Below are 24423 nucleotides of genomic sequence, written 5' to 3' on the forward strand. Positions count from 1 at the left end.
GTGAAACAGAAGTCTGCAAGAGGGCACTGAGGGCAGTTCAGATTTCTGGAAGAGGAGCAGTCTTGGGTTTGCCAAGCAGTCTGAGAGAGGAGCAAGGAGGACAGCAATCACAGGTCTGTCTCAGTAGCACTCATGTCCTTGGGCCCCAGAGGAGGGTGCATGGCTGCAGGTGAATGCAGGGTGCCTCTCTGAGCTGGGCGCCTGTCTGTGTGGAGCATTGGTCCTCAGGCAGCCATGACAGAGGAGCACCATTGTCTGCCAGCCTCAGTGGTGGGAGCAGAGCTGCAGACAATCAGTCCTGCTGTGCTCAGAATTCTAAGGGCATGCAAGGACCTCAGGTGCACATGGAGCTCAGATGCTGGAAACAGGTGGCGTTGATGGCACCAGGTGTCCCAGAGCTATAGGACAGGGGCAGGGAGGCAATGGGAGCCCTGCAATTCAGATCCTGTCGTGCCTGCATTTTACTCAGTAGTCCAAAGATCACAAGATACGTCTTTGTCTGATCAAAACTGAAAGAAAAGCATTTCCTCAGAATAGCTCTTAACCCCTTCTTCTTTAACTTAATAGTCCAAAGATCACAAGAGGTGTTTTTCTCTGACCAAATCTGAAAAAAAAGCATTTTCCCAGAATAGTTAATCCCTTTCTTGTCACACAGCAGTTTTGCTTTCCTGTCACTGTGGTTTGCTGACAAATGCCTCTCTTGTTCAACACAAGACCATGGCACAAGGAGTATGTGTGGGATTGAGTCATACCGTCCTCCCAGTGCTGGTCCACACATGGGACATCCTTAAGCCACATTTGCTGTGACCAAAAATGTACCAAATGCACCCCCCTCGACCCAGTAATGCATGTGCAGCACAGTCCTAAGCAGGACTGTGATGCTCCAGTTCTGTTTGCAAGGGGAGTCCCTAGACTCCAGTGACACAGGCTCAGAGCACATTTTGGGAAGGGTGCCATAACAGGCAATAACCGAGGGATCCCCTTTTCGTGTTTTGCAACAGGCATCCCCACAGCAGGCTTTACCATGGTACCAAGAAAGCATGTGGGCACCAGAATGGGTCTGCTGCAACAGAGATGTACTGGGTATCTGCTCTTTGTGCTGAGTCTCCTCGAGGCTGCTGGGACCTTGGCCTTGATGATCTACGCACTGGTGTATGAAGTCGGAAACCTGGTCAACCTCCCTGAGAAACGCATTGGCTTTTACAACTTCTGCCTGTGGAATGAGACAGTTGGGGAGCTACAGTGCTTGGACTACAAGCATCTACAGATGATGGGCATCAGCCTACTAAAATGGAAGGTAGCCACAGTTTGTGTGTATGCCTGCCTGGCCTTCAGCCTTTTCTACCCCCTTTTTGTTGTAAATGTGAAGTGCACAGAGCAGAGGGAGGATTGGAAGATGATCTTCATCTACCACGTTATCCAGATGGTAATTCTGTCTGGAGGCCTGGTTACGTTTCTTTTACAAACCTCACAGTGGATTCAGCCCTCTGATTTCACTGGGGGCTTCCTGGCACTGCTTGGGACTCTGGCTCTGCTACTGCTCCAGATTGTCACTTCCACTATGTACCTTAGCTGGGCCAAGCACACCCACAATATCAAAACCCTTTAACTGAGAAGGTCCTTGTGGAGGAAAAGAAGGATTTTTGAGTTGAGAGAGGGGTTTTGGAACTGCGGGCAGATTCTGAGGCCTACTGGCAGGTGCTGGATTAGTTCTGAGAGAAAGACCAACAAGCTAGCAAAAACAAAGGAAGATGAGAAGGTTTTGGGTCAGCCTGCCCATGAGAAGAATGTTGTAGAGATAAGTTTTCTCACAGGAGTGAACATCTGTCCAGAAAGTGTCATCCAATTAAAAGCTGTAATGAGGTTTATGGACACTGTGATTCAACCTATAAGACTGGGCTATGGGTGGGATTTAAGAATATATATTGTGTAATTTGAAGTTAGAGTTAGCTTTTACTTTTACCTTCTTTTTCCTTTCTTCATAGAGTGATTTAATAAACTATCTTTTGTGTGTGACACCTGCAAGCTGTGCCTCTTTGTCTTTGGCTGCCACAATTTGCTGCATACTCTCACAGGTCCTGCCCACTGAGACTTGGTAGTGTAGAAGATGCAAGAGCTATCATTAACCTGATTTAAATTAATAATCCCCACACAGCTTTAGTCACTGGTAAGAATTTGATCCTTAGTCCAAAGGCTCATGTGCAACCATGCCCTGGTGTGTTGCTGCATGCAGCACTCCTTCAGCACATTCCATTTCAGTAAAGGCTCTCACACCTGGCCTCACAGGACAATGCTGGCCCCTGCTGGTCTGTTCCCACCCATGTCTTTCTCAGCCATGGGAGGATTGTTGGAGTCTGGCGGCAAATTCAGCCTGGCCCTGCTGCAGCTGTCAGAGAGACCTCAGAGATAAAAGAGCCCCCAAAGCTGAACCATGACTTTGCAGCTCTGCAGAACCAGGAAAGACCTTTCAGGTCAGCAACTCCCTGCTCCCCTCCAGTCCCAACACTAACCCATCAAAGGGACACTCAGAGAAATCCAAATGTCATCTTTAATCTGTCCATGCTCTGAGATGCCAAACAGAAATTTACACATCCGAATCTGGAGTCAAATCCCATTGAACCCAGCAGAGACTGTGAGAAGTGAGTGCTTCTTTCCTTTCCTCCTCCAGCCTTCATGGGTATCCTACCAACTCCATAGTGCACCAACACAGCAGATAACACAGGCCACTCAAGGCCCTCCTCCCACTGTCCTCAGGGCCATTGGAAGGGACACCCACCCCACTGTCCCCTCTACTCCTGGGGAGCCACAGAGGAGATATTAGCTGAAAAAAATCTCCCTGACGTACTTCAGAACGTCATCCTCAGAGTTCTCCCCGCCTGTGCTCTCTGCATCGGCACCAGCACTACCCGCATCAGGAGGGGATGGAAGCGCCTGACTGTGGTCACTGCCTTCCCCCGTGCTGGCCGTGCTTGCAGGAGCCTCGTTTGGTGTTGGCTGGAGGTCTTGCTCCTCTTCGCTCCCGGACCGGGCTGTCTCTTCGCTTTCCTCGCACTGTAGATTCTGACCAAAGGGAAAACAAGCAGACCCGGCCGTGCGTGACTTCACCCCGGGAGCACCCCAGGCCCGCGGTGGAGGGTGGTTCTGTGGGCGGGTGCCAAGGCAGCTGAGCTGCTGGGAAAGCCAAAAGGGGACCCGGAATGCTGGCGGCACCCGTCAATGCCCCCCGCCCTGCCCCGCCCCGCGGCAGAGGGGCCGCCCGGAGCGCTGCCGCCCGCCCGCGCTTGCTTACGGCCCGGGCCGCGTCCCGGCCCCCGGAGGTCCCGGCTCACCTCGGCCAGGACCGCCAAGGCCACCTCCACCAGCTCCGCCTCGTTCATACAATACACCACCGCCGCCGCCCTGGACCGCGCAGGTGGGACGCTCAGCGTGGGCAGCGCCCGGGGCTCGCCGCCCCCGCCCCGGCGCCGCTCCCTGCGCCCTGCCGCCGCATCTCCGCCCCGGCGCCGCTACCTGCGCCCTGCCGCCGCCCGTCGCCGCCGCCGCCGCCCGGCCTCGGGGGACGGCGCCACCGCCGCCCGCCCGGCTCCCGCCGCCCCCATCCAGGCCGGGAGCTGGCGCCGCCGCGCCCCCGCCGCCATCCCCCACCCGGGAACCGGGACAGGGGCGTGCCGGGGGCGCAGCTTCCGCCCGGGATCCGAACCGCTTCCTCGCTCGACCGGGAGCGCTGGGCACGTGGAAAGGCAGCCCCGAGCCACCCGACAGCCCCGAGGTGCTTGATTACGCGCGGCGGGAGGCGACGGAGGCGGGCAGGCAGCCAGTAAGGCCTGGCGTCCCTCAGTGTTCCAGCAAGGAGCAAGCAGGGCTCTGGGCCGGCTGCGGAGCACTCGGCGCGTTTGGGACGCCTGCCAGGCCCGGCGGCCTCCGCGGGCACAGCTTCCCCTGCAGCGCGTCTGTGCCGGAGCGGCGGGGCTACGATGGGAAGGAAAGGAGCCCGGAAATGGTACAGAGTAAAGACCCCCTTAGGAATAAAGCCTGTTTGAGGATTGTTCTAGCAAAACATAATGTTCGTTCCTTCCCTCCAGGCTTCCGGCACAGTATCTCTGTTCTATTAATGCATCATTTTGCATAGCAGCCTTGAGCTGGAGTACATTTTTAATTTTAATGCTTTGTTTCCCTGGTAGTTTGGGGTTTTTTTGTTTTTAGTCCTACTTATGAAGCAAACCTGAAAGTGGTTTCTCTACAGAATCTCAACTGACCCTTCATCAAGTGTTGTTAGAAGATAACACCAGGAAGAAGGTGAACATTCACGGAAGTGTTCAAAGCCAGGCGCGATGGGGCTTTGACCAGCCAGGTCTGGCAGAAGGTGCATCCCTGGCCCTGGCAGGGCAGCTGGAACTAGATGATCTTCACGGTCCCTTCCAACCCAAACGAGTCTGTAATTATGTAATACTAAATTCAAAAACATCTATGCAATGCAGTCAACCCTGCAGGGCTTAGAATGCAGCTGCAGCCTGTCTTGGCCTTTTGAAGGCCAACAAATGCTCCCTCTTGAGATTTCTAAATTCTCGAGTCCTCAGCCTAAGCATGGGAATTTCTGAAGCCATTCAAAGTCAGCACTGCAATGAGGAGACATCTGCCTTGGATTGTCACACAGAGCAGCTGCACCATGAGTATTGCATCCCACTGATGTAGAAACCCTGTATTTAGATGTCTGCCAGGGATCTTGTTAATCTCTGAGGTCCTTGAAATGCAGGGTGGGGGTTATCAGATGAGAGACTATAGTCAGCCAGAGCAAATTACTCTATGGATAACAGGTACCTATAGAGTGAGTATGCCTGTAGTGAGGATTTCAGTATCCAGTACTGTTACCCTTTAGCAGCTGTCTATGCATATGGCTACCCATTTGGCTCATGAGTGGCTGTTCGTTTCCCAGTAGAGTGTGTGACCTGCCAAAGAAGAACAGTACCATAAACTCTCAATACAGGCCAAGGACATAAGCAGCAGAATGCTCTGTGGCAACGTGTAAGCAGATGAAACATTATCTTAGTCCCTTCAGAGACTGTGCAGTACCAGAACCCAGCACTTTCCCTGATGTTGGAGGGTGCAGGGTGAGAGACAGTTCAAGTGACAGAACCCTGTACAGGGCCAGACTGGTTTTGACTCTCCCTCCCCCTATCCACCATGAGGTAGCAGCTAGGCATTACTTAGCTTCTGAACTCCAACACAAGCATTGCAAAGTCTAACTCAGGATCTTTACTGTAGTTGGTAGCACATATCTGTGGCAAGGAAAAAGAGTACATCCAAATGCAATTATTTTTATTCATGGATGTCTGGTTCCCTCTGGTGTGCAGCTGTTGGTGCCAAAAAGCACCTGGTGAAAGCACAAGGGCCTTTTCTTCATGCAGGAGACTCTTGGTACATCACTGCCCCAGCCACCCTCCATGTTTTGCACCAACAGCTGAACAAAGCACGGAGCTCAAGTGCAAGGGAATATTTTCTTTTTATGGAAAAAAATCCAAACAAACAAAATCATAACAACAAATGTTATATCGAAAGAATAGTTTTCGCATCAACCTTTCCAGTTTGAGTCATCTTACCATCATGCACTGTGCTGCCTCATGCTTGCCTCTTCCAGCCTCACCTTCTTCTGCAGAACCCCTGATGTGACCCAAACAGCCTTGCAGCCGTGCGCTACTCAAGACTAACAGAAGGAAGCCTAGCTGCCATAATGGATCAGTGGAGACTTATTTTCCAGTGCTGCCACTGATCCAGTCCCCTACCGGCATCCTATTGCACAGTGGTTTGGCAAATGCATTTGTCAAGAGGCAAAAGCTACAATGAGAACAGGGACTTTGCTTTGCCTTCTCTCCCACACACTTTGTTCCTGTAGAGTTAACACTGTTTTTTTCAAGCCTGTAGCTCTTTCCCTTCAGTACTGTCCAGGTTAAGACTTTTGAGCCAGTAAGGTTGTTAATTTAATCTTCCCATCCATAGAGGCAGTGAGACAGGTCCCGCAGTCCATGGCTGTGCTCCAATCCACTGTGACAACAGGAGCTCGGTGTCCTCCCAGGGAAAGGCAGCTTTCCAGAACCTTTTCCTCACCATTTAACTAAAAGCAAGAAAGCATACGATTTTAAGGAGATAAGTTTCTGCAGTGGGGACAATGCATCCAATGAGAAAAGCCAAAGCCTGCTACAGACTCCATATCTCTAACAGCATGCACAATTAAGCACGAAGTCAGAGAGATATTGAGATGTGTGTAGTGCACATGAGAAAGGAAGTTTCCAGTCTCACAATAGAAGCACATGTTCTCAAGCAGCTCAACTTCTGGTATCAGCTGAACTGCAGTAATTGAACAAGAGCACACACTGATGAGAAACAAGAAAGCCTGAGCTAAAGCTCACATTAGTTCAGTGAGTGCCCCACATGCAAAGTAAATATTTCATCTAATCTGCTTTGCAACGGCTTATACTTAAGAGAAGGCAAGCAGCATGTGATCAGTAACCACTTGTTACAGAGGCACAGAAATTTTTGTACTTGGAACTACTCAGCCTTACGGTTCATTTCAGTAAACAGTAATGGGAGAGAATCAAGCTGGGTCTAACATAGCAAGCACACAAGGAAGATTAAAGATGAGCATCAGTCAACAATCACAATTTTCATTGAACTGGTATGCATCCATATATAAAAAAAATAAGTAAAACCTTGTCCTAAGTACTTGGACATTAAGGAAAACTGCCATAGCTAAACTTTAAGAAGAAGGAGCACACATACTCCAGCTACACACAGAGGACCCAAGCACCTGCTGAACACTCCACACTGCTAAAATGCACACTGTGAAACTGAGCAACAATTATCACAGAGCAAGGATGGGCAGGTGGTGCTTGAGAACTTCCAGTGGCTGCTGTTTCACCCTTGTAATTAATGAAAGCTTGTATGGCTATGTAAGAGTACCCCCAATCCCTTCTAAGACTTACCTTAAAAATTACTCCCCCAGTAGAAGAACATGTCAACATATAATTGCCCTCAGAGTCAAAAGCAAAAAGCCGTCCTCGTGGGAACTGGACTTGCTTGTAGCCGCTGTACCCAGACAGAACAAATGGACCTGTAGCTTCACTGGGAAGGTCATACTCAGACACCTTCAAGCCACTCTTGTGAATATTCCACTGAATAAACTAGAATGAGAAAAAGAGATGACAAGAGCCTGTAGTGAAATTAACTAGGATGAAAGTAGAGTGGCCATTTGTTGTTTTTAAGCCAAGTGGCTACTCCTCATAAACAGATGGCATTTTGACATCTATATCTAAGTGGCTATATTAATAAAACACAGGCTGCAAAGGCTGTAAGAATCCAGGCAAACCGATGCCCTGCCTTCCACAAGCACTGCTGCCTATGCATGCGGTATCCTGGTGAGAATTCACTTCACTCTCCTCAGCCAAGGCCCGACATCTTCTGGCAGGTGGCTCCATCCCTAGGCCACACCTCTACTGCTGAGAACTGTGGAACTGCAGAAACTGAAGCATTTATTGTAAGCAACAGATTGCTGCCGACAGGGAGATTTACGCAAAATGGTCAAGGATCTGCATCCCTGTGAATCCCAGATTCACAATCGCAAATGTTATGATCTCAGGGGCACAGAAAGGTCATCTTCAGATGGACTACACCTAGGAAGGGAATGTCACCAACAGTAGGATTTGCAGACAACATCCAGGACAGCTCCAGCTGCTAATAACTTTTCAGCCACACTCCCTGCAGAGTCTGCATGGAGCAGGGTAGTACTGCACAGCCAAAGATTACAGTTAGCAGCCCACAGATTGTCCAGATTCTAAGCATATTTTTATTACTGGCCCCATCATACAAAGAAGACTCCAGAAGGGATCTCACTGTCAGTAGAAGCTGACAAGTAGAAGTTCACCCACTGCCTACCTTGCCATCCTCGCCTATGCTGTAGACTGTGTTCTCATCATAGCTGAACTCAACGGAGTAGACTTCCCCATCATGTGCCTTCCAGCTCATGGCGCACTCATGCTGCTGCATATCTGAGGGGAGAACCAGTACTAAACACTCCTTGTACTCACACACAGCTGAGGTGAAGAGAGGTCTTTTGTTCTTTTATGATCCTAAGGTCTCTGTCCCAGACCTCTAAACCAGCCTGGGGGAGCACAATCCAATTCCAGCACACTGTGCTTGTACTTCAGCATATCACTTTCACTTTGGCAAAAAAACCCCATTGCCTGTAACTACTCAATTCTTCCCTCCAGCTTTACAGGGCTTCTCACTATCAACTGCATGCATTCTGCATCCTAAGCCTCACTGGTACCTCTCCTCCCCTTTTTATCCCATCCACTCACAGCTGCTGTGAGCTCTGTCCTCCCACAGACCTGGGGCTGCAGCCTCCAGCTAGTACCTGTGCCAAAAGCAGATTCCTCATTCACAGGCAAGAGAAGTCCAAACTGCCTTTATCACAAGGACAGGCTGAAGAGGACAAAACCTGAGAAAAAAATGCTCAGGGAAGTAGGAGTGATGTGAATCCATTGCCTTCAAATGGAAGGTCACACATTAATTGCTTTCCTCAAGACTCAGCTTCTAGCAGAGGTACTGCTATCTAGTATAAACCAAGAACCTATGGCTCAAGGGCAGGTTAACTCTACTCCTCACCAGGAGAGAAACAACAAATCCAGCAGCACTACCAAGGTCTCCAGCCAATGTCCTCCAAAAAATTTTTGTCAATTGACTTCTGAGAGCTACTACGGAGAAGCGAAAATAGCTTCCACCTTGGTGTTCAGGCATATTTCATAGCTGCTTCCCAGCCAGCAGAAGGGTGCTAAGGGCAGCCAGCTGAGGACTAGGAGCCACCTTGCTGCCCAGTTTCATAGAATCATATAATCATTTCAGTTAGGAAAGACCTCCAAGACCAACGGGCTCAACCATTATCCTAACACTGCCAAGTCCACCACTAAGCAATGTCCCTAAGTGCCAAATCTATACATCTTTTAAATACTTCCAGAGAGTGATCCCAGCACTTTCCTGGGCAGCCTCTTCCAGTGCTTGACAACCCTTTTGGTGACAGAAGTTTTCCTAATATCCAAACTAAACCTCCTCTGATGCAGCTTGAGGTTGTTTTCTCTTCCCTATCCCTTGTTACTTGGGAGAAGAGACCAATGCCCACCTGGCTGCAACGTCTTTTCAGGTAGTTGTAGAAAGCAATTAGGTCTCCCCTCAGTCTCTTTCTCTCTAGGCTAAACACCCCCAGCTTCTGCAGGTGCTCCTCATGAGACTTGTGCTCCAGACCCTTTACCAGCTTTGTTTTTGTTCTTTGGACATGCCCCAGCCCCACAATATTGTTCTTGTGGTGAGGGGCCCAAAACTGAACACAGTATTTGAGGTGTAGCCTCACCAGTGGGGGACAATCACTTCCCTAGTACTGCAGGCCACACTATTTGTGATAGAAGCCAGGATGCCAGCCATGGCCACCTGGCTTCACAGCTGGTTATCATCCAGTACCCCCAGGTCCTTTTTTGCCATACCAAAGAGACGAACAATCCCATCTGCAGCCCCGGTGACCAGCAGGTTGCCATTGTGGTTGAAGGCTGTGCAGTTAATAGCAATGGGCTCAGGCTCCAGGGAGAACTGCAGCTGGAAGGGAAAGTCTGCATTAATGCCGAGAAACAGAGCTGGGGGTGCTGAAGAGCTGATCTCCAGGGGCTGGAGGAACATGGTATCTAGCAGCAAGGTCTCCTCCAGTTTGGAGCCTTACACCTCTAATGATTACAGACTTCAAGGCTGGCACTGACATTTTACTGTGACATTAAATCAGCAATTTACCAAGTCACAGCTTTCTTGGTCATGGGTTCAAGATTGCAAAACCACCTTCTAGCAGGCATTAGCTTGAGTGTGTTGCTTTTTCCTACATCTCAGAGACAGCACTTCACTGAAAAACAGGATGGGGGCAAGGGAAACAGCAGAAACAAAAACCCTTCAGTATAGCTCAACTGGAGGAAGCCTGAGCAAAGCATCATTCAATCCCCACTTGGGATATTTCCAGTCACAAACTGTGTAGGCAGGATAGAAACAAGGCTATGGACTATTTTGAAGAATCCCTCAAAAAAACTGCAACACACTAACAAAAAAAAAACAACTAAGGCCAGCAGCTACTTACATGATTTATTTTTATCCTGAATGTAATCAAGGGGAAAGGAGGAAGGAGGAAAAAGAAGGGTATTGGAAAGAAAGCATAATATAGAAAGAGGGCTCCTATTCATTGTAACAGAAGACACTCATTCTCAGCAAGCAGACTGAGAAAGGAAAGAAACTCAGCAAGTACCTGCTGCTTCATCGTCTTAGTGTCCCACAGCAGCAGCTTCCCAGGAACTTGGTTCATGCTTTTGCCCCCAGAATTGACTACTGAGAAGTCCACGTGGGAGACGGCACTCTGGGCTGCCGCAGAACAAACAAAAGAGGCACCACTTGGGCTGCAGCCAAGTGAGAGGATCCTGAAACACAGGCACATAGTCTGAATTGCCTCTCTCCAGCAGCTGCATTTAAACACAGCACCCAAATACGAGCTCTCCCATTAATATCCTGCAAGACAGGGTGCACTGTAAAAGAGGGCAGTATTCATGTACTTAGACAGATTTTGAGTGTCTGCCATTTAACTGAGAAGTTTACACAGCTCAGACAGGGACTGCCCTCTGGAAGAAGGCTAGCTAGTCCTACAGGTGCAAAAAAGCAGTAGGAACATTGAGATGTTCACTGTCAAAACCAATCATTTATATATACCAAAAACAGTATTCCAGAGATACCTGGGCATGTCTTCATCAATGCTGATTTCACAGAGATTCTTCTTCGCTTCTGTGTCATAAAGACGAACTGTTCCAACCCCACTGCCAAGCAATAGCTTGAAACCAGCAAGGAGTAGAATATGAGTGAGCAGTACAAATGATGGTGTCCAACAAGTAAAAACATTTACTAATTTTTTTTCTATTTATGCATTAATTCATTTCTATTTATACATCCATACACTATGGATGTACCCCCATTAGGGTACATCCTGTCATCCTTTGCAAACACACTGAGTAGGACTACCCCAGAGCCACAGACGTCAGAGTAAAAGCCCTGCTTTCCAGTCAGAAAAAGATCTAATATGCACCAAGGTGGCATGAACACCACTTTCTAGATCATGGCTCAACACTATAGGATGCAAAACACATATGAAGTCTCAATATCTAGAGGAGCAAGGAAAGGGAAATTTAAGATTGTTAATTCTATGCTAAAGAAAAAAAATCAAGTAGAAGCCACTTCCTTTCATCCATGGGAGAATGAAATAATCCAGAAGGGCTCAAACATAATTTATCGGCAGTGTTACAATTTAAATTAAAATTTAAATCATGGAGGGTTGCATTAGAAAACTGAGCAAGCCAGATTCTTGTCACTTCAGTGACTAATTTTCTGGTGAAACCCACCTAGATTTCTGAAAGAAGAATCTTTCTATATGCAAGCAGGAAATGAATTCAACAAAGCAGAAGAAACATCAACATAACAAGCAAAGTGCAACAACTGCACAGACAACTTGCTTTCTAAGAGCAAAAGAAAAGGACAAGCTGCAGCATCAGCTCTTCACAGGTGGCATTTTGGGGTTAGCAAGCAACACACAGCCAGTGCCAGAATGTGAAGAATATTGTCTCAGTTGCAGGCCTGCCTTCTCACACAGCCTTGTCCCTTTGCCAAGGGAGGGCAAGAAACACTAGCAACAGTTCTAGGACTCAGAAGACTGCATATAATTTAAGGCTCCTCTCTAGTAAGAGAACTAGAGAAGAAGGGGTATAGGAAACATTTAAACTGCCATGTTATTTGAACAAGCTCCAAGCTCCTTATGCACACACAAACCCTCAAACTCTTAAGACACCAGTATAAAACTAGCCATGGAGCCCTTTTCACACGTGCACAGGTAAGTACCACCATAAAATGCCACCACCATAAAATGCCACCACCATATCCGTTTCCCCCTTTCTGCTGGTGGCTCAGGGTGTGAGTAAAGCTCCACAGCTCTCAGCTGTTGCAACAGGTTGCCTCTGCCTGTCTTTACAAGTGGCTGAAGGCAGGCACTTCTCTCAAAGGAACTACTTCTATCCCAAAACTGTACCCACAATGCAGCGTGGGAACTTCTGTTTTAGGGCAACCTGAAGTGGTGGTGAATTCCTTGCTCAATACACAGAGTACACTCCCACTCTAGTTTTAGACCATAAAGGCTTTTGTTCCCCATGTTCCACTAACACTGGAAACTAACCATTGCCCTGCTCTTACCCACAATGCAGCTGTCTAGCAATTAACATGCAACACACGTAGCAACACAGCCCCAAATCATCTGCTGCATCTCTCCAGCCTCCACACACACACTACTCACCAGCCGATCACGCTTAGTCGCCCATTCCAGAGACAGCAATGGAGATTTGGAAATCGATGAAGCTTTAGTTTGCATTATGGGGTTAAAAGACCATACTTTGATGACCCCATCCACATCCAAGCTGGCCACTCTCCGTCCAGAACAATCAACCCTGTGTGTAGAATGAGACCAACAGGATATTTTTCTTCCTCCAGTTCTTAGATGCAAGTAGATACCCCACTAAACCCTCCTTTTCTGACCACACGCCAGTTCCTTCTGCAGGAATCAGAACTTCCTTGCACCACCTCCCACTCAGTTCACAGTAACTGGCACAATGAGGCACATTGCACTCCAGATGTAAAGTGTAATGCCCTTAAGCAATACCATCCTGCTTTCCAAAGCAGTTTCTTCCTGGCTAGCACCTCCCAGTCACAAAAATCTCTGTCAATTCTCACTGCATAAGCTACAGGCTATTTTCAGTCACACCAACTTGACTGCCCGACAACCAAGAGTACATGCACAGTGTGCTGGACAGAACAGGGGCTAGGAGAAAGAGGCCAGACACAGATGGTCCTTCTGCAGAGGCTTCTGACAGTCCATTACCTGCAGTACATGATGGATGAATGGTGCTCCCCATACTCCTCCTGGCTCAGGACAATGAAAGGCTGTTCCTGTCGAACTCCCACAGCCTCTGCACTGCTGGTAGGCATTTTGGCTGAAGTCTCTGTTTGCTCAGCCTGTGGCTCCGAGCATGTTTCTGTCTCAGCTATGCCAGTATCTGTTTTCTTCTCAGCACTTTGGCCCTGAAGGAAGAAATCCTGTGTGAAATACAAGGAACCGGCAGCTCCATATCAAGCGCCTCAGCCACCCCAGCCTGCTGGGAGAAAAAGAAAAAAGAAGCTGCAACAAAACAGAAGCACTGTCAGCCCAACACTCCTTCTTCCAGGGACTTTTCTGAGCACAAGGATAGTGTTCTGCACAATTGCACCATTTAATATGGCCTGCTTAGTTGCAGAGTCCCTTATATCCCCCTCCATATGCCCAGCTATATACTTTACTGTAAGAATTAATGGAAATGCAGCATTTCTGGCATACCTTAGCCAATATCAGAGGCCTATTAGATGCCATTAGAGCGCAGATTCCCAAGTAAATTAACGTATTTCAAGGAATTCTTGCATTTGGCAATGTAAGTTAAGTCTGTATAATCTGCAGTGCAGCAAACCTGTACAAAAACTCTTGTTGGATCTTAAGGCCCAGTGGATGGATTATCCTTGTCTGCCAGAGATTTACAGTGTGCGCTGGAGCCACCACTGCAGCCAACTGCCTGATGACAACAGTAGAGTTGACACATAAATGCAGAAGCTTAGAATCCAATTTGATGGGGCAGACAGAACAAATGGAGTTTTACAAGGTGAAGGTATCTGGATGAAACAAGATCTGCACTGTAGCACACAGAAATGTTTGGAAGCAGCTTAGTCTTCCCTTGCCATCAGAAGGTAAACAAAAGGCAGATACAGCACATAAGCCAGTAAAACATCTGCAAGCATTCTTTAGTGAAACCATCCTCTGAAAATTACATGTCCCAAAATGGTATTGATGGTTTCAAATCCTTGTTCCCTAACACATGCTTGCCTAACTTACAGTAGCTTCACATCAGGACCAATGGATCAAACACTGCATAATCAAATAATCTGAAATCACAGAGATGGAAAAGATTGGGATATCAATCCAAGAATGATTCTCTCAGTTAATGTGGGGAGGTAACAACACTCATGTGAAAGAAACCTTTCATTTTCCTTTTTGCTCACATGCTTTGAGAACAAGAGAAAGCTGAATAGTATCAAGCTTCCCTAAGAGCACTAGAACTAATTTTTATAAAGGCCCAGAACACTGCCTTAACCTGGAACATTGCAGAAAAAGCAAAGGCAAAGGAAATTTATTGGGAAATTGGGCTTTGCAATTTTCCAACCAATGTTTAGAGTGTTTTAGATGAACCATAAAGAAAAAAAGTTCTCTCCAGGCCTTGAATGCTGAGTGATGGAGTAACTTAAGCACTGCTCCCAGACTCAGAACAGACACACATACTGGCCAACAGGACACAGCCTCCAAGCACTGTCTCTCCCCCACGGCAGAGTGTCTCATATAGCCAGAATAAACATGGCTGACATGTTGCCATCATTCCTCCTGTGCTCTGTATTCTTTAACAACATGGCTGCTGAAAGCCAGACTGAACACACAGGTGAACAGGAGTAGCCTGCTGACCTTCAGCAGTTAAATTCCAGGACACAGATTTATTATTTCCTTAGATGTGAAAGCAGAGCACACCCCCAGGCAAAACTGCAACCTAAGTGCAAAAAATTCCAAAAAGTAAATGTTGCTAGGAAAGAGATTTCCACTCCTAAGCAGGAACACTTTCCATCAGCTTTCATCTATATTACAAAGAGCTTGCACAAATCTGAATAAGAAGCCACCGGAAGAGAACTCACTTGGGTAGATGGGTGGGTCAAGTTCATTGCCACTGAGGAATGGGGATTTTAACAAGGTATTTGAATATAACCATTAAGGTGAATGAAGCATACCACCCTCAGGACCAGGCTGTTGAAAAAGATTGTGACTTTTGTCTTTTGACAACTTTTCTTCCATTTGAAATGAGACTTGATTAACTACAGATACCTTTGATACAGTTAGTTCTGTGTAGAGATTCAGAAGCTTAAGGGAAACACTTGAATTTGTTTTACCACTTAGTTTTACAGAAATACCAGCCTTCTGCTTCCCAGCTTTGCAGTGTTGATCAGTACCTGGAAGGTCCCTTTTGACAGCAGTTCCTTCCTTTCCTTCCCATGCTCTTGCAAGCGCTTCTGCCGCTGCTGCAGGGAACTTGACTCGCCTGACACTAAACCAGTGAAGTGGCTCTTCCCATCCTTACAGCTCACTGTTCCTTCTTTTCCTTTGGCACTCTGGAAGGCAGAGAAACGACTGGGCAAAGTTATGCTTGTGCTACACTGCAGAACAAAGAGCAAATGAGGCAGCAAAGAAACCAAGCACCTGGAAGGCTCCACAAGCCCCCAGAAAATGACAGCTGTTCTTGTGCTGCATTCAGGCCCAGCATACACTGCCAGGCAGGGAAGGACATTTCATTTTTTCAGGTGGAAGCAAAAGCTTGGACAGTGCCGTGCAACAAGTTAACTCCTTAGAGACTGAGCAACTTTCAGTGATCGCAGCTGCTAATTACCTGGTGATTTATTGGTTCTTTCTTCCCTAGCAGCACACTACCAGTTTGCGTTGGAGAAGCTCCACTCGTATGGGCTGGTCTGGATGGGGCCTTTTTACTTTGGGAGAGAAAAGAAGACAAAAAGCCTCCCCGGGACTGAAGAGAATGTGCTGTACTCCTCTGATTGCAGGTCATATCACTAATGAAAAAAAAATCAAACAAAACACCACCAAATGGAATATGAAAGTGTAGCAAGGCAACCTGATCAAAGACCACCCAGTAAGTGAAGCTGTTTGAACCACTTGGAGACAGATGTTAATTTCCAAGCCAGCAGACTACTATGCATTAAAAAAACTGTTTGAAATCATCCTGTTAGTGCCTGGAGCAGATCATTATAATTACTGTAACTAAAAGCTCACTTCTCAGATATACCACTGAGACAGTGGGCTCAACTGTTGCTGAATCCCCTATAAGGCCACCTAAAACTCCTTTCACATCATCTGCTTAGTTTAGAAATACCCTAAGGAAAAGGCAGTGGAATCCAGTTTTCTAAAGAACCTGTTCAACTGGGATTCCCAATTCAAAGCATAAAAGAAATCTACTTTGAGAAACATTCATTATCCAGAGTTTCACTGAACACCTTTAGAGAGGCATTCAGCAAGCTGCATTCAGCAATTTTACAGCACAGGCTCCCAGTATCTCAAAATCTGGACCCAAAGAAAATATGAGAGTTATGGCACAGTTCTGTAATTACAAACACCTCCCTTCTCAGCCCACAATGCCAAGAGCAGCAGCTGCTTCCCAGAACACAGCTGTCTGACCTCACTCTGCTGCAGCTTCCTCTTAGAGCAGTGTGGCAGCAAGGGGAAAGGGAATACAATAACCTTCACTGTGTCTATCCACTCTTCAAGGAAGGAACTATTCTGCCAAAGATGGGCTTGGGGTTGAGCAGACATGAAAAAAGGAACCAGAACTGGCCCTCAGATTAAGAGACAAGCTGCATAAACAAGAAATGCCACTTCTTAGGCAAGTTTTTTTTAATTCAAATGGACAAAAATTATTATGGGAATAAATAATCCCATCCCTTATGTCACACTCTCCCACATGTGCAGATAGCATCAGGGCTTTCCATACAGCTAAAAAAATGTATCACAAACTAAACTCTGTAGCCTGTCCTGTGCAAAGAGTGCAGAGCAGTTATCAAGATAGTTCAATGGACACTTAAATCTATTCAATCAGACTGCGCTTTTAGACTAAAACACTTTGTTTGTGGTATCTGCTACAACTTCTATTTGTCACTGTCAACAGGGTAATTTGACAAATCCTCCTCCTGTCTGAATACAAATGAAAGAAGTACATGAGAAAGTCAAAGCCACAGTGTTATTAATACCCTGTAGCTGAGCAACATATGCTTTCAGAACCTTTCAATGCAAGAAAAAAAGCCCTAACACAGTGAATCCAAACACAGACTTGCTTTGCCTGACACTGTACTGCGGGGAAAAATAGTTTAAAAAACAATTTAAAAAGGTGTATCATTGTGCATGTTGCCTAATTTCCACAGATAGGCATACAATAGATGTATCCAAAAACACACTTTTAACTGCAGCAAGTTTATGGGGAATTCTGTACATAACTAAGCCTCGGAGAAAAGTTCCTTTCCCCTTGACTGCAAAACCAAGAAAATATCTCTGTGTAACAAGAATCCCTTGGGGTTCATACAGTAGCTACAAAATAGCACAGGATACTCTCCTGTGGCACTGCAGGCACTAAAGTAAATTGGAATCAAGAGACAATCCACTCCATTTGAGCAATTCTGCAAGGTACTGCACTGCTACCAGTGCCCTGGCTGCCCAGAATACCTTGGCTCAAAGTTGAAAGCACAGCAGAATCACTTCCATGTGTGCTTGGGCTCTCACTGGTATGCAAGAACCTCCCAAATGATGGGAGAGACGCCTGTCATGAATTTCCCCATTAAACCCACTTAGCTCACCAGAAATTCTGCCTGGATGTCTTTCTGCATTGACTTCCAGGGCAGAGAACAAGAAAATGATCCTCCAGGATCCTCCCTGACCTAACAAAAGCAGCTGAGCCTGTCCCCAGGTCTCCCCCTGCAGGCACTCACAGCTCAGAGTCCCCTAGTCGATCCATGTTGGCCACATATGCAGGCAACTTGTGGTGCACAACTGTTTGTTCCACCTCCAGTTCCTCTTTCTTCATGCGGGAGGATTCAGCCTGCAGAGCAAACAGCTAGAACAAGAGAAAAGAGCCAAGTAAACAGAGGGTCACTGAGATTTATCTCCTTCCCACTCACTGAAGTTGTTTACTCCTTTTATTTCATCAGCCCTAGAAGGGTGGGGAAGGAAGAAAATTGCTCTGACTGGCTGAGCACCACCTTAGTCCAAGTAGTCAAAACAATCAGTACTTTACACACATGAAACTGGAGCCAACTTAAAACCTTTCACTCCTCTCCTTGGGCTGTTGCTGTGGGGACACTAATGCTGCTGGGAAACAAGAGCCCGGCATGGCAGAGCTGAGGAGTCACTCTCAGTGCAGGCAGCTTAAGGGCAATGCATGTGACAGACAGTAATGATGTACGGGCATGGAGCCTAGAAGGTAATCTTCGTCCCACAGCCACGGATTTGGTGAACTGGCAAGGTTCACCACATCACCCTGAAATCCAGTTCCATACCCTGTACATCTCCTTCCCAAGCACAACGGTGAAACTTATCTCCACATTATGGAGCGACATTTTTCTTTTTCTCCTGTAGCAGAGAGGAACCTCAGGATGCAGGTTTCTGGGACAGATGTGGTTTATGCCCATGGCTCTTACTCACACAAAGAGTTCCTCAGCCTTTTGTGTACATTTGTTTCAGATAAAATTCTTCTTTCACTTTTTATCATAATATTTAAGGAAATAAATTAGAAGAAGAAAAATGAGCTTTAGAAATCTAGCTTGCTATTCATGTATTTGCATTGTTTCAAAGGTGTCAAACAGAATCAATACATAATTTCAGCTACCATCAAATTCAATATTTATTCACAACATTTTTTATTTAAACGTGTCTTCTATAGGTAGCTGCTTCCTTTTCTGACCTAAGCAGTTTCTCCAAAAGGGAAAATCGTATTTTAACTCTGCCTATTTGTCAGAAAACCCTTATCCAGACTGTAAATTATATCAATCAACATGCCAGACACAAACCATAGCTTTAATTTCACCAAGAGTAAAGAGCATAAAATTGGAGGAAAGAGAAGAGCTCTGTTTCAAAACATACTTTATGCTGCTGTCCCTATTCACTGAGCATCTTTGCAGAACCCTCCTGTCTGACTGATCCACTAACTCCACACAGTACACAGTGACAAATCTCACTTTTCTTTCGCAAAAAAACCTGCATTCTTTTTGAAATCAATTATTCTATTTTATGTCAACATTTTTAGGACAGTGTAGAACAGCTACTAAAACAGCTGAAACAGAAGCACAACATACAATATAATATCTTGTAACACAGGAGGTAAAGCACCAAACTCACTTTAGTGAAGTAATCATACAGAAAGAGCTTTTACTTGGTATGTTTGAGGAAGAGAAACTAAAATTCTGCTTACATAAATAAGGCTCCCTACTTGCATGTGATCATCCACATGTGATGTGTAGTTTAGAAAGTTCTTGAACTGCAAATTTCACAAATCTCTCTGACAGGAAGATATACTGGGAAACGACTGACCCGTGTTACATACTCTTACACCCTCTAAGCATCTGCTGATGATACTGTGAAAAACAAGACATGGGGATCACCATTTTGACTGAACTGATCAACCCTTCTTATGGTTTCCCGTAAGGTCTAGAGCTGGGAAAGACATTTGCAACATTTCCATTAGCTGATTTAAATTGCTTTAAGTGCAGGTCAAACACGGTGAAATGGTGATTTCAGAAATAACATTTTCTGTCTCCTGCCAGAATTTACTGCCCATTTGTATTACTTGTATTGCTCTATCAGCTAAAATCTGCAAGTGACTGAATACTATTCACAAGTTTACACACAAAATCAGCAACATATATCCCTTCCAACCCACTCAATAGTTCTATGATATGCACCATTAACCTGTTACTAGTTTCATCTTGTCTTGACTTGCAGTATAGCAGAAAAGGAGTTTTCATAATATCCAGCCACCTGTCAGAGAGCACCGGGAGGGGGACAGTCATGTACAGCAGAGGGACAGGAATACTCTAAACAGACATTTCATAATATGATCACAAACCTAAGTTTGCTGAAGACAATTGAAAGATAAATCTAACAAAGGATTTAAGAGAATCTGCCTTAGAATCACTGCAGCAAACTGAACAGTTAGTACATTCTTCAATGGATGGAACCAATTTTACAAAACTCACAGTATCACACAGTCAGTAGGCAAAGAGTGACCGCAGTTCTGACCTTATGCCTCAACGATTCATTTTCTTCTTGTATGAGACTGCTCCTGAGACATTCTGCTTCAAAGTTCAGTATGACTGGAACTGGTAAGGAATGTTAAAGAAAATCAAGGCAAGAACTTGTGTGTGCCTGGTTTAATTCTAAAGGCCAGCACTCCATACCAACCATTTGACTGCAAAAACTAAGCTGCCCAATGCATACAACCAGCAGTAAGTACACGCACAACCCGAAGATAGCAACAGTTTAGTTACCTAAATCAGCTTTGTACTTTACTGTTGCACACACTATTTCATGTGGACTTTGTAAGGATTTTTAGATTACTTTTTTTTACAGCTGGAAGTGGAGGACAAGACAGGTCCTGTTACCACTTTACTGTACCTTGAAGAAATAGGTCATGATGAGCTGTATTCCAGCTGCAGTGTAAGCCTGCCCATCAGCAAACAAGTAAGGCCAGAACTCTGCGGTGTGGGGCAAAAGACTTATTTCTGCCAACAATCAACTGCTCTACTGTAGTGAGCTGTCACTAGGCAATATTGTGAACATAATGTACTCAGAGAAGAGTCTAGCAGAATATACCAGAATAGTTATGGACTATGACCCAAGGGTGCTTGCCTGTTTTGTACTGTGTCAAACAAAGCGTAAAAGCATTTCAGAACAAAATGTGCACAAGTTTTCTAATCACTAGCATATGGTTGACTTCAGCATCAGCAACAATCACAACTGTTTGTGCCCAGGGAATATAACATATCATCAGATAATTGAGCAGTAATTATTCCAACATCCTCTGGTAAACACTAGCTTCCTATTAAGTCTTGGCTCTAAACAAACACCTGAAAGCACCAAGTTCTGTAATACTATATTCTTGGCATCACTGTTAACAGTATTGTACCAGGGCAAGGGAGATTTAACTATTATTTGCAAAAAAGGATATGCATGCACTGAAATAAAACACTCAGGAAGTTGTGCAGAGACACAATAAATGTATCTGCCCACTGGCGCGAGAAATAGGTAGCAAAGGTGGGGTTGGAGTCCGGAGCAGGGAGGAAGGGCAGGACAAACCAATCCTTCCACTCCACCTGGTTCTGGAGCTCAGAGGCCTGTTTGAGGAAAAACTCCTGTGCCTTGTCATTGCGGCCATTCTGAAATACAGCAAGAAGAGAAGGGCTCATGTTTCCATTAATGCTACCCAATTAGGTCTAAGAATATTTTCTCTCTGTTAATGAACACATTGACAACTACTTTCACCACCTGACACAGCAAGCGGCTAGAATTAAGAGATTTATAAGGAAACAAAAGAATCTCAGATGCACTAGGAGCTCACAAATGCACTTAATCCAACCTTTTTTCTAGTCAACACAATCTTGTTTAAAGGCTGAGACAAAGTGCACTAAGCACACTGATTTCAAGTAAACCACTGCAGATCATGCACTAACATAAGCCACGAGTGTTCATAAACAGGACCAAAATGTACTTCAAACTACTCAACCCTACAGCAGATGTAGCCTTAAAAAGTTTTCATCTGATACATTATTCAACCAGGGCTGACACACCTCGGTGTAAGCACACAGCAAAACAAAATGTGAAAAAATGCGCTTCTGGAAATGTGCCTTAGATTTTGACTCCTCCACTGACACCTATTAGCAAGATTTTCAGTCAGGGACTGGAACCAAGGAGGAAGAATCAAAGGGAGAATATATTCCACTGACTTTCCCAAGTTTTCAACAAGATAATCTGTTCCACTTTAAGCTTATTATTCTCTTTTCTATTCAAAGCAAGCAAAAAGACAGGGGGTTTTTCCCCACATTTCCTTGTACCAATTTGAACCTTGTGATCTCTGCCAATACCCAAGTTATTAACAAAGGCTGAGTAGGACTGAGCTAGCAGTACTGCCATCCTTTCTGAAGAGAACCTGCCTTCATGTCAGAGTGAATATCTTGCTCCCAGCTAACTGTGCTTCCCTCATGCCCAAGTTTTCCTATCCTTCACACAGGCTTGTCATGTGAGTCTGCATCAAACTCCTTACTACACTCCTGATCATGACACATGAATTACTTGATCCTTACCCACCAGGCCTGTCAGAAGCTCACAAGCGTAGTTTATTCCCTGCTTTCAGAGACCAATATCTTTATAAAATAGAAGCCGAAAAATCAAACACTACCTGAATAGCATGGACAAGGTAGTATCGGAATAAGCTGGTTTTGAGCTTGTTCACTGTTGGCCGGTACACGTCTTCCAAACGGCTGAAAAGGCGTCGGTCCAGATAACTCCAGTAATCCCGCAGGGCAGCCAGATCATAGCTCTGAACAAACTGCTGCAGCTGGTCCACTATCTTATCCACCTAAAGGGGCAAAAAGGAAGACTGCAGTCACGTTGAGGGCTCTTGTGGCACAAGAGGCTTTCTGTAACTTAACTGTTGAAAATCTTTAACTGCACAAATGGTACAATCCAACTTATGCATTAGCTATTTAATTAATCCTGGAAACACTCTGCATGTTGTATTTGCATTCTTCCACTCTGTAGCACTTTTTAAAGAAAAGAAACATGATAGAACAAGAGATTTTGACAGAAATACCACATTTTGTTAAACCAAGTTGATGGGCTTTTTCGCAAGCAAGCAGAACTTTCTTCTTCTTTGAAAAGTCAGTTGATAATGAAAAAAAAAAGTAGTATTGTGATTAAATGTTGAAAACACAGTGCAGTACCTGAAAAAAATAGTTTTCTTTTTAGACTAAAAAGTAAAAATCCCCTATATTTAGTCAACAGAAAGAGGAAGTCAGTTCTGTTATCTTGTAAACTTTGAAGTACCTTTAATAATTTCATCTACTAACAAGCCAGACATAAAGTTTGGCAACAGTATTATTTTTATGTCTCTTTGAAAATGATTTTTGCCATATGAATAAGGTAGAATGGTGGTGTGGGAATACATTTTTTGTTTAGTGACTTCTGATTGCCAAGACAGGCATCAGAAAAAAACTCAAAACTGCACCCTGTATAAAATTATACTGAAGCTATTCAGTATGTGGTTTTCTCTCCCCTCATCAGTTAATGTTTTAGGACATCATCCAGCTTCTATCTCTGCAGCTTCCTACAGATAAAGGAAACTGAAGTTCATGGCCCCAGTAGCCCCTTCTTGGACAATAATTCCAGTTAAGTCAACTGTTTGCCAATCTCTAAACATTATCAAAGTGCTGGTGTTTTAAAAATAAAAGCAACATACTTTATGAATGATAAAAGTAGTGGTTGTATTGCTGGTTAAAATAAAATCTGACTGTTCAAAGCACTATGTTCAGTGCCCAGAACTGCTGTTACAGGAACACGAAGCTCACCTAAAGGGCTGCAACTGTATTTTTGAGGCTAGCAAATTCTGTGCCAACCTCCATACGTTTGTCAAGGTTGCTGGTACTTGAGACACACAAACTAGAAAGCGGAGTTCTAAAGCAGCTGGACAAAAATCTCATGGCCAAGAAAGGATCCAGGCAAATAGATGCCTTCCTGCCGCTGCCCTCTCGATACGCGGCTCTCCCCCGTTCCCCTCGACTCGAGGCTGAGAATCCTTCGGTGGGTTGCAGGTCGGACCCGGGGTCAGCAGACGGCAGTCCCGGGAGGGCCAGGCCGACCGCCGGCGCGGGGCGGACGGCCGGGAACTGAAGTCCGAGACTGGGAAACTAAGCAAGGGGATGCAGCCCGGTGCGCTGCGCTAACGCCGCTCTGGAGCCAAGCAGCAGGGGAGCTTTTCCCCGGCTGACATGCCCCGCCAGTCCCGGCGCGCACACGAGCGGGGGCCGGGCGGCTCGGGGGTCCCCCTGCGCGCCCGGCCGGGCCCCGCCGTTCGGTAGCGCTCGGCGGGGCGGGGGCGGCCGCTCCCGCGGGAAGCGCGGGGGCTCCGAGGGCTGCCCCGCCGCCGCCAGGCCCGCTCCCCTCGCCCAGCCCCGGGAGCGCGGAGCGGCGCCCGTGGCCTGCCCGGGGACCGCGTCATCCCCGAGGGACACCCGCGCCTAGCGCCCCGCCGGCAACAGGGACGCTGCCGCCGCTCACCCGGAAGCCCTTCTCCCGATCCGCCTTGATCTCGGCGTCAAGCTGCTTCAGGGTGGCGGTGAAGCCGCGGAAGAGCAAATACTCCCGCACCAGCTCGTCCGTTCGCTCCGCAGCCGCCGCCATGGGGACCCCACGGCGCCGCCGGCTCCGCCCGCCCACGGGAGGGGCGGGGCGGGGCGGGGCGGGCCCGGCCCGGCGCCAGGAGCACTACAGCTCCCAGCATGCCATGCTCTGCCCTGCCCTGCCCTGCCCTGCCCTGCCTTGCCTTGCCCTGCCCTGCCCTGCCTTGCCCTGCCTTGCCTTGCCTTGCCCTGCCCTGCCTTGCCCTGCCTTGCCCTGCTTTGCCCTGCCTTGCCCTGCCTTGCCTTGCC

At 46.5% G+C, this 24423-nt stretch overlaps 3 protein-coding genes across 3 annotated transcripts; 1 reads left to right on the forward strand and 2 right to left on the reverse strand.

The window, feature by feature from the left end:
- The first annotated feature begins 5 nt into the window (after positions 1–5).
- Positions 6–2016, forward strand: TMEM140 (transmembrane protein 140). The gene is given in 3 exon segments (XM_071551979.1): positions 6–113; positions 1002–1589; positions 1592–2016. Coding segments are annotated over 2 exon segments (621 nt in total). The 5' UTR covers positions 6–113; positions 1002–1024; the 3' UTR covers positions 1648–2016.
- Positions 2017–2530: 514 nt separating this feature from the next.
- Positions 2531–3814, reverse strand: CYREN (cell cycle regulator of NHEJ). The gene is made up of 3 exons (XM_071549921.1): positions 3511–3814; positions 3330–3399; positions 2531–3060 (listed from the first exon to the last, which is right to left on the reverse strand). The coding sequence occupies exons 1-3, from the start codon at positions 3636–3638 to the stop codon at positions 2818–2820; spliced, it is 441 nt and encodes a 146-aa protein (XP_071406022.1). The 5' UTR covers positions 3639–3814; the 3' UTR covers positions 2531–2817.
- A 1662-nt stretch (positions 3815–5476) lies between these two features.
- WDR91 (WD repeat domain 91) lies at positions 5477–24215 on the reverse strand. The gene is made up of 15 exons (XM_071551980.1): positions 24053–24215; positions 22176–22355; positions 20949–21156; positions 20021–20103; positions 17716–17840; positions 15615–15792; positions 15181–15339; positions 12986–13185; positions 12404–12554; positions 10803–10897; positions 10325–10493; positions 9528–9636; positions 7927–8039; positions 6978–7175; positions 5477–6109 (listed from the first exon to the last, which is right to left on the reverse strand). Exons 1-15 carry the CDS (start codon positions 24173–24175, stop codon positions 5945–5947), a joined length of 2256 nt encoding a protein of 751 aa, XP_071408081.1. The 5' UTR covers positions 24176–24215; the 3' UTR covers positions 5477–5944.
- Between the last annotated feature and the right edge of the window lie 208 nt (positions 24216–24423).

Source organism: Pithys albifrons, chromosome 3 (genome assembly GCF_047495875.1).
Source record: "Pithys albifrons albifrons isolate INPA30051 chromosome 3, PitAlb_v1, whole genome shotgun sequence".
Taxonomy (NCBI): domain Eukaryota; kingdom Metazoa; phylum Chordata; class Aves; order Passeriformes; family Thamnophilidae; genus Pithys; species Pithys albifrons.